Raw genomic sequence first — 12900 nt, forward strand, 5'->3', positions numbered from 1 at the left:
AAGAGTGACTGGCGTCTAATTTCTCCCTATAATATCACTCTCTAATCAAACATTAAGGTAACGAGAATATATGAAATCATCACCACCCAGTGGAGCTCTTGAATTTTAGAGAAACTCTCCGTGTCAGCACCCTAGGAAATGTACAGAGAACAGTATAGAGACTATATATATTGATGTTAGGGTGTAAAGGGTTGAATGGTGTAATATTACGTTTACATGCCAATATTATGTCGTCCCGCTCAAAGTATTGCAAGGGGTTCGAACCCGTCTACGATTTAAAATTCGATTTTCCTGGGGAAAAACGACAAACAAGGACTGGTTGTAAAGGCTGGTTTTTGGCTGGAAATTGATTTAAAACCAATTCTACAAGGATAGCATAGGATGCTTACACGTAAACTCGCCTATTTTGCTTCTTTCTGCCACATCTATCCAGACAGCAGCTACTAGCTAAACGTTTGAATTGAAATTACCGGCGGAAGAGGACGACAAAATAAGCTGAAATGTGGTCAAAGTATGTACCTTTTGAAGTGGCGTGACTCTACAACAAATAACCGCTTTACAAAGGCATGCCAAGTCCAGGAATTCTTTCTTTAAACTTTCATGAAGAGCAAAAGCCTGAAAAAGTACCGTATGAAGAAAATCTCGTAAAGTTATATCAGGAATAACGCGTCTTTCAGAGAGAAAATAAGTCTGGTTTACTCACTAAACTTTTTCCAGGAATAACCAGTCCAAAGGTTTGTTCCTTTTTGGGCGTCTGAAAGTGTAAACGTAAAAGAATGAAAAGCAGCTAAATCTATCAATCCCTACCAATTTGTCCATTCGTAAACAGTTTGGCTTATCAACTAGGTTGTGTTAAACCTTTCCCATTGGAGGAGAATCCCTACACCTTTCAAATGGAATTTTGATCTGTTGTCCTCAATAGTGCACCCTTTCTGACCATTTATTAAACCTAAGCAAACCCTAACATATCAGTTAAGAATTCTTCCAAAAAACGATGTAGAACAATCAAAGATTCAGTCATAGCTGACCAGAACCAAGGGTACAATGTTCAGTTATTGTTTGTGCAAGAGCTACACCGTTGATTAGCTTAAAAGTTCACCTTTACCCCAGCCTGCAGAATAGCGGTTGTTTCCTACTTCGTAGAAAAGGTTGTGGTTATTCATCGTGGTGAATAACAATAAAAGCTAAGTTTTTCGTTTGTCCCACCATGTAGTCACGTGTGATGTAGATCGCGACGTTTCGACTGCATACTGCTAGTCTTCTTCAGGCGATGAGGTCGACTGGTCATGCGTGATCTTATAAAGCATGATGCTCTGCTGTGATTAGTTGTTTTTCAACAGCTCCGATTGGTGCATTTCTGGAATTTCTATTTGGCAAGGTATACATCGGAGAGTCTGGAAGACCTATGCAAGACAGCATAAGGGAGCACGATCGAGACATTCGACTCGCCCGTACCGAGACCTCCACCGTTTCAGAGCATGCCCACAACACCGGACACAAGCCACTCTGGAACGAAGTAAAGTTTATTGATCGTAACCCTTATTACTACACGCGCAGGGTCAAAGGCAATTTACACAAGACTTCACCCTAACAACATCAACAGGGATAGTGGAATAGAAATTCCAGAAGCGTGGATGCCCACGATCAAAAAACACAACAACAGGAGAGCCGTGCGACACCAATCGGAGCTGTTAAAAAACAACTAATCATAGCAGAGCATCATGCTTTAGAAGATCACGCATGACCAGTCGACCTCATCGCCTAAAGAAGACTAGCAGTATGCAGTCGAAACGTCGCGATCTACATCACACGTGACTACATGGTGAGACAAACGAAAAACTTAGTTTTTATTGTTTCCTACTTGTTCGCCTTATCAAATACATCAAGTTTGCCGCCCATGTTTTGCCGTAAGGAAACGAGTTGTCGAAGAATTTTGGCGAACTGGTGGAGATATGGGCGGGGAAGGGGAAAATTCTATTTTATGAGGCAAAACTTTCATAAACCGGAGGTAAGCGCGAAGCAATCGCGAAGGGGCGAGACCCTGCCCTCCTTCCCTTACGCATGTCTCGCCCCTAATGCTCGCATCCGCTGGTCTGAAAAAAGGCAAAAAAATGACGCTTGTTCAGCCCCTGGAGATGGAGTAAAAGTTGGTGGTTGACATGCCAGAGCGAGTTGACCGGCCGTGACTGAGATCACACCACTAAAACTATTTCCTCATTCTAAGGGCACAGTGACATAATTGTATTCTCTTTTCCTACCTGTACAGTGGCTGATTTCTCGCCCATATAGTTATCCTTGTACGATATCACTTCAACTTCTACATCCTTGAGGCTGTTTTCTTTACTTTGCAATCGAGAGATAGGTGCTCCTACCTCTGCTCCGCCCGTAATTTTGTTTTTACATTCGGAAATCGCCCTTTGAACAGACTCCAAAGATTCTCCATCGATTGTAAACACTTCGGTCATATCATCGGTGAGCAGATGACACGAGTACCCAATATTGATGGCTGTTTCTGTTGAACAAGAAAAAGTAAAATGGGTTCAAATTTTCATACAACTGCCTTGTAACATAGAAATTTTAAAAGTATCATTCTTGCACATCGTCCTTGATCCGTACAAACAGTCTCCCAAAGAAATAATTGCCGCAAATGAAACACTGCACAAATTTACTACCATTTTAAAACAAATTTGAAACTACAAGGGACTAGATAAGAGAAGGCTATTTTCATCCTGAACGGCAAAAAACTTGTCATCGGATAACACGCAAATCGCTTATCCGCAGAGTAAAACACAACGGTATAATCTGAGTATCAATGTTGCTAATGTTTAAGTTGTTCAGAGAATCTGAGAATGATTAGCATAGAGAAGAGTTCAGTCTCTGAGATACCTGTCAAAGTCTTGATACGGTATCTCTCAAAGAAAAGGCATGCAGCCATCATAGCAAAGCAATATCATCATACTTACCTACTTTATCACCGGTCAAAACCCAAATCTTAATATTTGCCTATTGAAAACGGGAGAAAAAGCTGTTAGCCAGAACTGATAAGTGAAAGATAACAATACACTCAGCAATCTAGTAAGACTGAACTAAGAGAGTGGTGGTTAGTACGTTGGACTTCACAATAAGAGGTTTGGGTGCGAGCTCTGGCTGTGTCATCGTGCTAAATTCTGGAGCAAAACATTTTTAACACTCAACGTACAGACCTCAGCTAGAGTTGCGATCGTATCCGGGACATCATCTTGAAGTTTATCCTCAATTGCCGTTGCACCAATCAGTATTAAGTTCTGCTCAATGTCCTCATAGACCTGGTTTATAACAAAAAAAATATCTAAGCCAATGAAATCTTCTGGAACTTAAGTCACAATCTATTTAAGTATCCTCACCTTTTGAACAAGCTCATCCCTATTTTCCATGGCCATACTGAAGGAGGAAAGATATATTACGTTAGAGAAAACACAATGCCAGACATGACTACTTGAAAGAAAAGATCACAAGTTAAAGAAAAGATCATTTGGTATTGAGGTGAGTTGACAGCATCTGTCAAGTATAACCTATGGTATAAGGAAAATTTGTAAGCTAGCTCTTTCACTCCCAGGAGTGACCGAAAAGGTATTTCTTCCCACAATATTAATTCATTTTGGAGAAGAAAGGTGAAAACAGAAGAAAATATAAAGCAGAGGATATTGTCTGATCTAGAACCAAATTCTCAATACTAACGTTATATGAATTAAATAACAGACATTGAAAAGAATTGCTGTTTAGATTTTTTGGTAGTGAAAGGGCGTTGCACAGACGGGGTGAAGAGACACTAACCCTGTAATTAACGGACACTGGCGAGGTTCGCCTGATGAGTGTTTTCTTTAGAAAGTGTCACTGTTATTGAAAATAAGCGACAGAAATCGAGTGATATGTTCCATTGTCGATGTCTATCTTAGGTGTGTCCTCTGATAAACGCAAACAGCAAGACCACAGCCATACAAAACAATCATACCTCGCCTCCTTGTACCGGACCTCCCACTCCTTGTACACGTCAAGTGGTATGTCTTTGTAAGCTGTTACCAGCGTACGCAAACCTTCCGCTGCAAAGACCTGGATAAAAGCAGGAAGTGAGCTAGGTGGTGTTTAAAAAAGACTGACTTGGTCACAAAACACATGTGGCTTTCTGATCAGGGCATACTATGCACTTACGTTCAAATGCTGCATTGTTTTTGTCATGAGAGGTTTGCAGGAATTGTCTAGAAGTTCGTACACAATGGTATCTGAAATACAAACAATTTGTAAAATCTAGATTTTATTCTCCTTGCACACAACTGTCTAAATATAAACTAATGTTCGTTTTAAAAGGGGCCGTTCAATTTCTAACATAAAAGGATCTAAAGTAGTAAGTTTCTACAGTACGGACGTATATAAATTATACATAACAGTTTCAGAGAAGTATCAAGCTGGTGAACTTAGTCAAAGGAACTACATGACGTCAAGTACACTAGAACTTGAAATTATATCCTCGAACGAGAAGTTTGACACTTATACCTGGATTGGATTAAAAAACAAGTCCTCCTCCACAAAGCGAAACCATAAACTTAAAATCTGACCATTGTAACCGACTGATTTAGGCCACTTTGGTTGAACGTGTGGGGGGTCAGAAAAGGAAAGAGATGACAGCACAAAAATACGGGCCTATTAATCGATTTGGTAATTTTGCCAACCTCTTTCCCATAATTTATCTGCATGAACAGAACGTCGAGGGGAAGCAAGAAACCAGGTTTAGAGATGAATTAGCACGTCACATATCACAGTTAACAACTACTAACCAGCGCCTTTACAGTAGAGCTTTATTTGGTCGTTTCGTCGAACAATAACCTAAATAAAATGGACAAAATTCATACTCACTTAGTTAGTGCTGTAAAATACACCAAACCACAACAAGATACAACGTCTGCAAATTTTAATTACTTAAAAGTTGTTTTCTGTTTTGTTCTTGTGTGTTATTCAGGCGCTCAGCTTATGCCTCGTGATCTCCTTCTGATGTAATTTTGTTTCAACATAAATAACTGTATCTTTGAAAGAAACTTACCGACATTCGTTTTCGTTCATTGTTGAAATCTAGAATGGCAAGTAACTCATAGATCTCCTGCAATTTAAAATTAAAAATACTAAGAAGCCTGAAATAGGAGATAAAATCAGGCACCTTTCTAGAAATTCAAATAGGATATTCTACTGACCTCTTGTCTTAATACATCAATCGTAATCGTGGTCGGTGAACGTTCCTGGGGAAAGATAAATTCATAGTGGATTGAGTAATCAATCTAGTGGCAAATTCATATCAGAAATATTCCAATTTAAATCATGTACCATCCAGAGAGCTTTCCTGCATGACACCTTTCCGTTTATTTGACCTCAAGAGACGATATCATTTGCTATGGTCAAGATCGGATTCTAAATTTTATTGATGTCATATTTGATGAAGATACAAATGCTCCAAATACTTTTAGTCTTCCAAACTTTGATCAACCTTTTCTCGCTGAAATCAACGGGAGCAAACAGGTACCTTATCCCTTACACTCCCATGAGTGACAAAGAGAAGATTTCTCCTTACAGTATCAATACAATATCAAGCAGGCAAGTAATAAGAATAAAGAAAAATATCATAAGAGGATTGTTAATTAAAACAAGGCCAGTTTCTCCGAACTAACTTCATAAGAGTTGTATGGTAGACAGTAAGGAGAATCACTCAAGGGATCTTGGGGGTGAAAGGGTTAAACTGGAAATAATTCCTCAAATTCTACAAACTTACTAGCAGTCGTTTCCTTTCGTTTTGGCTAAGAGGGCCTCGTGCGAGGACAGGAGGAGCAAAAAAGCAGCAAACAAATCAAAATAAAACAAAGCACTACAATATTGGTACTCCTTCCACAGCCACATCCCTTCTTCTCCTTTTGCCCTCGTGACTCCCACCTAGCTTGGTCATTAGAAACAGAAACGACGCTTACGCCGGCTATAACCCCGCCAAAATAATTTCCCTACCGCCATTTGATTTAGTAGCTAACAGTTTGTTACCAAAAAGGTGAATCCAAGGTTTCTTGCAGCCGTCACAAGAGCCGCTTCGTCGGGAGACTGGGCTTGATATTCCAAATTACCTACCAGAACAAAAAATTAAGTAAAAATACTGTAGACGGCGCCTTCCTGTGAGACTGACTACAAATATATTAAATGGAGAGAATGGCCTAATTATGGATAGTAATTTAGAAAAACAAAAAGAAAGAGTTTTCCATGAAACGTACCATTGTCTCGTTCCACCATAACCGTGTGACAGACAGCTAATAACCGAAACAGTTCATGGCACTCCTAAAAAAACAATGGATGTTAACAATGTCAGCCATAACTATTCCTGCGTCTATAGCTGATTCTGTCGCACACTACTTTAACTTCAATATCATTGTCAGTGTAAACAACAGAAACCTTAGTACGAAGTCTATTATCTCAAATTTTACCATCGGTGTTTGAGAAGAATCTCAAAATGGAACGAGTTGGTTCAAGGACCTGACAAAACGGATTCTGGCCAAGACGACCCCGTCCTGTGAGAGGGGACACTTAGGTATCACACTCAAAATCAAAGATTTTTGGGTTCCAAAGGTAACAGAAGAAGGCAAAATTTATTTACAATCCTTTCAGAGTTGAGTAAGACCACGGCAACGCAACTTAAATGCGTGTACTCGTTAGGAATGGAGTTCCTCTTGTTTAATATACCGACAAGAATAAGTTTTTTCAACGTTTGGACCTGGATAATGGCCAGAAAGAGTCTTCAGTACGAATGTCAGCTGTTCTTGGAGTCCGAAACTCATTTCATTCAGTAAAACCTCGGATTATACATTTCATTGAAAGTTACTAATTCCTCCCTTTGTCACATTCCATCCTACATGAATTCAGTAAGCACTTTTCAGAAAATGCCAATTTTCGAATAAACGTTTTGTTACTGATAGAAAAAATGGCAGCTTTTATTTGAGTAAAAGCAATAAGAGATATTACGTTGTCACCTTGTTTCCTAGGTTTATTTCATCCAGCAAAGCCTTGTCATTAAATTTAAATTTTCCATCAGCGTAAGGATTGTTGGATAAGTCCACATCTGGTGCCTGAGTAACAAAAACTTCAACTGAAAAAATGGCCTTTGCTCACGCTTTGTCTTAACAACTTTATCATCCCTAAATACTTCTTTGAAGTCATTTGCTACTGGAAAAAGCATTCGATCATCTAGAATAAAGTAAAACGTGGGTGTGAGGCTGATTTGCTTTAGTGTGAAAACGGGATTAGTAGATGAGAACATTGATAACGACTGTTTTAGCGCCATACCGTTGCGCATAGTATAAATGTTGCTGATTACATGTTTAGCGATGTTACACAAAAAGTTGACTCGTTCAATATTCTACCAAAAGCTGAAACAAATTTAGCAAGAATTCTTGTTTCAATTTATTCCGTGTAACACTGCCTTTAGTTCATTGCGTTCGGTAATTGGTCTTGAAAATTCGCATCTCTCTCTTAACCAAAGAAATTCTGTATGTTACCCCTTCTTCTCTGATGGATACAGAGCTGACAAGAGTTTCCTCAGGATTTCCTGCACTCTCACCTTCTATGTGACCTAAACAGAAGAAATATAATGATTAACCCTTTACACCCTCACATCAGTGCGCATGTTCTCCTTACTGTTTTCTGTACATTTCCTAGGGTGCTGATAAGGAGAATATGGTTAACAATCAAGAGCTTCTTTAGTTGGCGTTAGTTTCCTACATCCTCGTGACCTTAATGTGTGATTCAGGGAAGATAATGGATGGTGAAATTAGACGCTAGTCAATCTTAGGGTTTACAGGGTTGATTAGAGCAATAATACATAAGAATTTTTTATGATCGAAATCAAAACAAAATTGATACCATCACCATTTATGGTTAGTCACCCCTCTGGCCTTTATCATCGACTGAAAGTTTTTCTAAACAGGCTAAAGTATCATCGTTTAAAACTGTCAGACTTAAGCTAACAACAGTTTGGGCTACATCAATCTCAATTTTCATGGTTAAAAGAAAGAAACAGCAGCTACTGAAATTGCTTTAAGAAAGATTTAATTCTTAACATTTTAAAGAAGAGTCTCAACACTTTATAAATCATGAGTAAGTTAGAGCCTGAAGGATTAGAACGTTATTTCGAGACCTTGTGAACTAACAGCTTTTTCAAAACAGGTTCTAGAAGTGTCAAGGTAGGCGCTGTCCACCACACTCGTGGTGTTAGATTGAAGTCGACAACAAGAGAGGAGAACCTGAACTTAAGCTTTTCTTCCGTGTTAATTCCTACCTAGGGTCAAATTGTTCCTTACCAACTCGGCAAAGTGTAAATCATCCAAACACAAAAATTAAGACCGCGACACTGAACAAATGGACATTTCGTAACCAAGTCCAATAACCTCGACATGCTCCTGATTTTATTTTCAATGACATGCACAACGCCGCGCCCCCCTTTACAACGTACCTCACTCCCCTCCCTTTTGAGATTCACAGGTCGTCACAATCAAACATCTCAATTAATCAAATACCGGGTAAGAAGCAAGGATTGCACAATTTCTTTTAGTGATCACTCAGGCTTTGGGCAACACTGATCATCAACAACAAGCCGAGAGGTCGACTCGTGTCCAAGAACGATTTCATCGAGAGCACAAGAAATACACTATATTTTTTTTGTCCTGAGAGAAAGTTATTATTTCCGCTGATAGATCAATGTAAGATTGACAGAGCAGTTAAGTGAAAACCCAACCTAAGCCATGTAAACCAGTTTTGCAGAAGCTGTTAGCGCACAGGAAGACAGATCAGCGATTAAATAGAGTCATACATACGTCGAGAAGTGTCGTGCAGTGGACAATCAAAGAAGCAGCTATGAAACTGGCAAGAGTTGTGCGCCATGTGCATAGAGGGGTGCCGTTTGCCAGAAGAAGATCGTTCAGGAGGCTCTCCTGCCGCAATTACAGAACGATCAATTTCGGTTTAGCAGTGATTAGGTTATGCATTATTTTTCAGTCGATTTAAACCAGAGAATGTTTTCACTTGTAGTCTACCGTTACTATTAATCACAAAAATATTTAAGATAGCCGATACCATGTTGTTGAATAAAGAATATTATTCCTCAAAAGGGATTAATTTTTCAATCAATTTCTCTAACAAAGTTGATTGTTGACTTTCTGTTTAGCGTCGTGGCTCGTCTGACAAAAATTAGTTCCGGGTTTTGGAGCGTAACACAACAAATACTAGGAGGGAGGGACTACATGGGCCAATGCTGGTAGCCCCGCTCTCTCCCCTCCCCTCCCCCACCCCACACCAGCATATTAGCAAGTTATTGACAATTCCCCAATCCCTATTGTGACCCTGACTAATGAGAGGCTTTGTGGAAGTGATATGTCGTCCACAAGAACACAACACAATTAGCCCGGCCTGAGCTTGAACCAAGATTTCTTAATCTGAAGTCGACTGCGCTGGCCTGTAGGCCATTGCATATCCGATACATCGGTAAATTATCGGTAAATACGTACAGCACATTATAAGTAAAGCTACAATCCACTAACCATAGAGTCTACCATTTATGGAACATTTCTTAAATGTCATAATATTCTGCGTCAGTGTTCCAGTCTAAACAGAACACAAAAAATTTGTCTGAACAAAGAACATACTCATGAAGTATATACAACTTATTTAACTAGCTGGTGTTTATAAAGAACAGCAATTCTCAAAGAGCAGTCGCTTTCCTCTCAACAAATTAGATTCACTCAGAGGTGTGAAGCTGGAATGTTAAGAGACAACATTCTAGTCGTTCACTAACATACTGTCAAAATGATACCAAAAATAGCCCACAACTCCACAAATGTTCATACAGTATCGTAAATCAAAACTTTGGGAGGTTTCAATTGCGCTGTTGTAAAAACAACGTCCAATACACTCCTTTAAATTGTTTAAATGAAATCTCCCAATGGAATCATTATAAAATCTGAATTAAGCGGTAACAAGGATATAAACATACAAACTGTGGGGCGAAAACGGGTGTCAGAAGAGAAGGAATTCAGAGTCAGGTGAAAGTTTTCCTTCGCGTTTTCAAAAGTGTGATTTTACATCGAATTATCATGCCAACTTTGCGCATAACACTCCTATCAACCCTTATTGGAACAATAAGTTGCACATCACTGGAGCAACATAAGCCACACTGGCTTTGGCACTCAGTTGGATACACTGCACTGTGACATAATTTCCCACGCCAAACCTTATTGAAACAGTGTGGTACCAAAACAGATTATCCTCGCAAGGGATTTTGTGGTGAAACGTTTCATAGACCAGCCATGGAACTCTTCACTTATGCAGCCCAAATTCACCTTATCAGAAAAGATGTATTCAATTTGTCCAAGTTCCTCACTTAGGGTGGTTGTTCTGTGAAAAAAAGGAAGATGGGAGTCAGCACTTTTCGTTACTGCTGAAAAAAAAGCTGATGTTACCTATTACACTAATGGAATACCCAATTAAATGTCACTGCACTAGTTTCATTCAACCATGCATTACGATTAGTTGAGAAAACTTTCCCCTCTTTCTCGAAAAACTGAAAAATCGCGGTTTGGTCTGACTGGCCTAAGTTCTACTGCTACGTTTCACAGTCAAATGCAGCAAAATGGCACTAGGCAAAAAATGTTAGAGTGAGAAAAAGTGTTGGAGTCCTACCATACAACAATGCTGCATGGGATATGACCATTTTCCTTCATTATGAACATCTCTTTGTGACCAAAAATAGTTATAAATGCAGTCCCTGTACTAACAGCACACTATATGGACTTTCGGTACTATTCTCTCGCGCGAGTTGACATAAATCGGAAAATTGATGTGCAAGCGCTCTGTGATCCAAAGACCTTGCTAAGGATCTCGCTCGGCAGAGATTAGTGTTTTTACCTACTTCTGGTATACTGATTCAAGCGACAGAGAGACAGAACGTTGGAGTCTACTGAGTCCCATTATTGCAACATGTTTTTAAGGAGCGGCTATACTTGCTCACTTTGATATCGGACAATTCTAAAATGGGCTTCTAAAGTAAATCCGGGATTGCTACGGTTTTGCCTTCGTGGCTCCGTGATTGGTCCAGTATACCCGCGCCACTTGCTTGTTTTTAATTGAGCCCTGTGATAATCTTCGTTCTTTTGATTAGCTCTTGTAATGACTTAGGTTTCAGTTTTACGAAACTTAATTTCAAAGCGCTCCATTTTCACAGTATACCTTGCCACAGCTGGAGTGTCCTTGATCTCGTAATACATACTGCAGTCCCAATTGATCCATAAACTTTGACCGAGGCGAATCACTTCCACACTAACACAAATAAAAATTAATTAGGGCGATACTAATGATAAAATCATTGTATACGAAAAAACCATTGATCATTCATGTTACTGTACATTTTTATCGATTAAAAATTAAATCAAAAGGAAAGGATATTGGCAGTCTTCGATCTACGCGGTTGCTCTTAGGGCCCTAGCAGCAAATGTTTGAGTTGAGGAGGGCGGGGGGGGACTAATGACGAACGCATAAGCTTCAGTCAACAAGGCAGGGGGATGGGAGCATACTAAGCAGGACAAGTTTTTCTTCGAAAAAGGTGAGGGTCCGAAGCCCCTCCCTCGCCCTCCCTCTGCGCGGTCCTTGGCAGAAGAAGAGGAGTGTTGGTTCTTTTACAAAGATAAACCAGAGAACCCAAGAGAAAGCTTTTGCTCAAGAAAGAAAACCAACGTCAGACTAAATCTACACGACGTGACATCAGCACTGAAAATAGAACCCAGGCCCAAGGGTTGAAAGCAAGTACTCTCGCCTCTACGCCACTTCTATTCACCCCGCAGATAAAAATATGCACTGAAAAGTGTGTCTTTAAAAGACTTTATTCTGTCAAAAATACAAGAGCAACTAGGATCAAAAGCGTTCTCTGGTAAAAAACAAAAACCTAAAAAAGTGAGCTAATGGCCTCCCATCTTGAGCTTTCATAACCTTCAATTTATCAGGGCAAGATAGCAAAAAAGATCTGATCTAAAGAACACAAAAAATTAGAAACGAAAAAAAGCTTGTTTTGCTTTAAACTGCCCTCATCACTAAGATACCCAGAAACCTTACCTGATATACAGTGAAATAGGAATGAGTGTGTTCAAAACCATGACAAAAGATGGCCAGTGGACGATGCCAATGATAACAACACTGTCCTTATAGAAACTCTCCCATGGTAGATATACTTGGAAATCCTTAAATTATTTTCAAAATTAAAACCAATTCAGTATTAGTAAAGTATAATACCGTGTGTCTAACTGGTAACTGGTGAGTCAGCTACTAGTCAGTGAACAGGTTCTCATTTTTATGGCAATTTTTCAAGAGAACAGAAACGTCAATACAGAAAGGGAGAGCGCGCAGAATAGTCAGCCGTATCTTTAATTATTCTCTGTTTGCGATTGTTGCACAACTTTTAAAGAATATAATTTCGTTGTCCTTAAAGCTGTTTGTGAAACCGAAAATTTGTGTTAGCGATCTTTAAAGATCCGAGTTTAGGATATTCGAGAACAACTACAACGTTAACGTCTCGTTGAGAAAGGGGGGCTCCTCGCAGACTAGCTCTGAACTAACTTCCGTACGTAAAATATTTTAATAACGTTAATTAAATTGAAGCATTTCTAGAGTATATGAGCTTCACCGACACTGTTTGTCATGTCTTAAAATAAAATTTAAAAAAACGGAATACTGAGTACCTACCTTTCCATATAATTCCTCCCATATCGTTGTTGCAATGGAGCAGAGAGTGCAAATGATTCCTAACATAGCTGCAATCTACAGAAGAAATAAGATTGTCGAAGAGAAGTTCGTTTAAGG

At 39.3% G+C, this 12900-nt stretch overlaps 1 protein-coding gene across 4 annotated transcripts in view; it reads right to left on the bottom strand.

Moving 5' to 3' along the window:
• The window catches only part of LOC113683497 (phospholipid-transporting ATPase ID), a 37322-nt gene that overhangs the window by 4673 nt on the left and 19749 nt on the right, over positions 1-12900 (bottom strand). For 3 of the 4 annotated variants that reach the window (XM_089204132.1, XM_089204131.1, XM_027200743.2), the window contains 20 exons: positions 12784-12858; positions 12157-12281; positions 11278-11367; positions 10392-10446; positions 9594-9657; positions 7557-7630; positions 7032-7127; positions 6279-6342; positions 6055-6134; positions 5223-5267; positions 5075-5131; positions 4812-4860; positions 4189-4259; positions 3992-4089; positions 3384-3420; positions 3204-3305; positions 2964-3003; positions 2259-2512; positions 704-754; positions 520-615 (listed from right to left, as the gene is read on the bottom strand). In XM_089204132.1, the coding sequence (XP_089060258.1) occupies positions 520-615; positions 704-754; positions 2259-2512; positions 2964-3003; positions 3204-3305; positions 3384-3420; positions 3992-4089; positions 4189-4259; positions 4812-4860; positions 5075-5131; positions 5223-5267; positions 6055-6134; positions 6279-6342; positions 7032-7127; positions 7557-7630; positions 9594-9657; positions 10392-10446; positions 11278-11367; positions 12157-12281; positions 12784-12858 (1623 nt within the window). Of the gene's footprint in view, positions 1-519; positions 616-703; positions 755-2258; positions 2513-2963; positions 3004-3203; positions 3306-3383; positions 3421-3991; positions 4090-4188; positions 4260-4811; positions 4861-5074; positions 5132-5222; positions 5268-6054; positions 6135-6278; positions 6343-7031; positions 7128-7556; positions 7631-8870; positions 8988-9593; positions 9658-10391; positions 10447-11277; positions 11368-12156; positions 12282-12783; positions 12859-12900 lie in introns of all 4 variants that reach the window. The other variant, XM_089204133.1, reaches the window with a different exon arrangement.

Source organism: Pocillopora damicornis, chromosome 4 (genome assembly GCF_964200805.1).
Source record: "Pocillopora damicornis chromosome 4, jaPocDami1.2, whole genome shotgun sequence".
Taxonomy (NCBI): Eukaryota; Metazoa; Cnidaria; class Anthozoa; order Scleractinia; family Pocilloporidae; genus Pocillopora; species Pocillopora damicornis.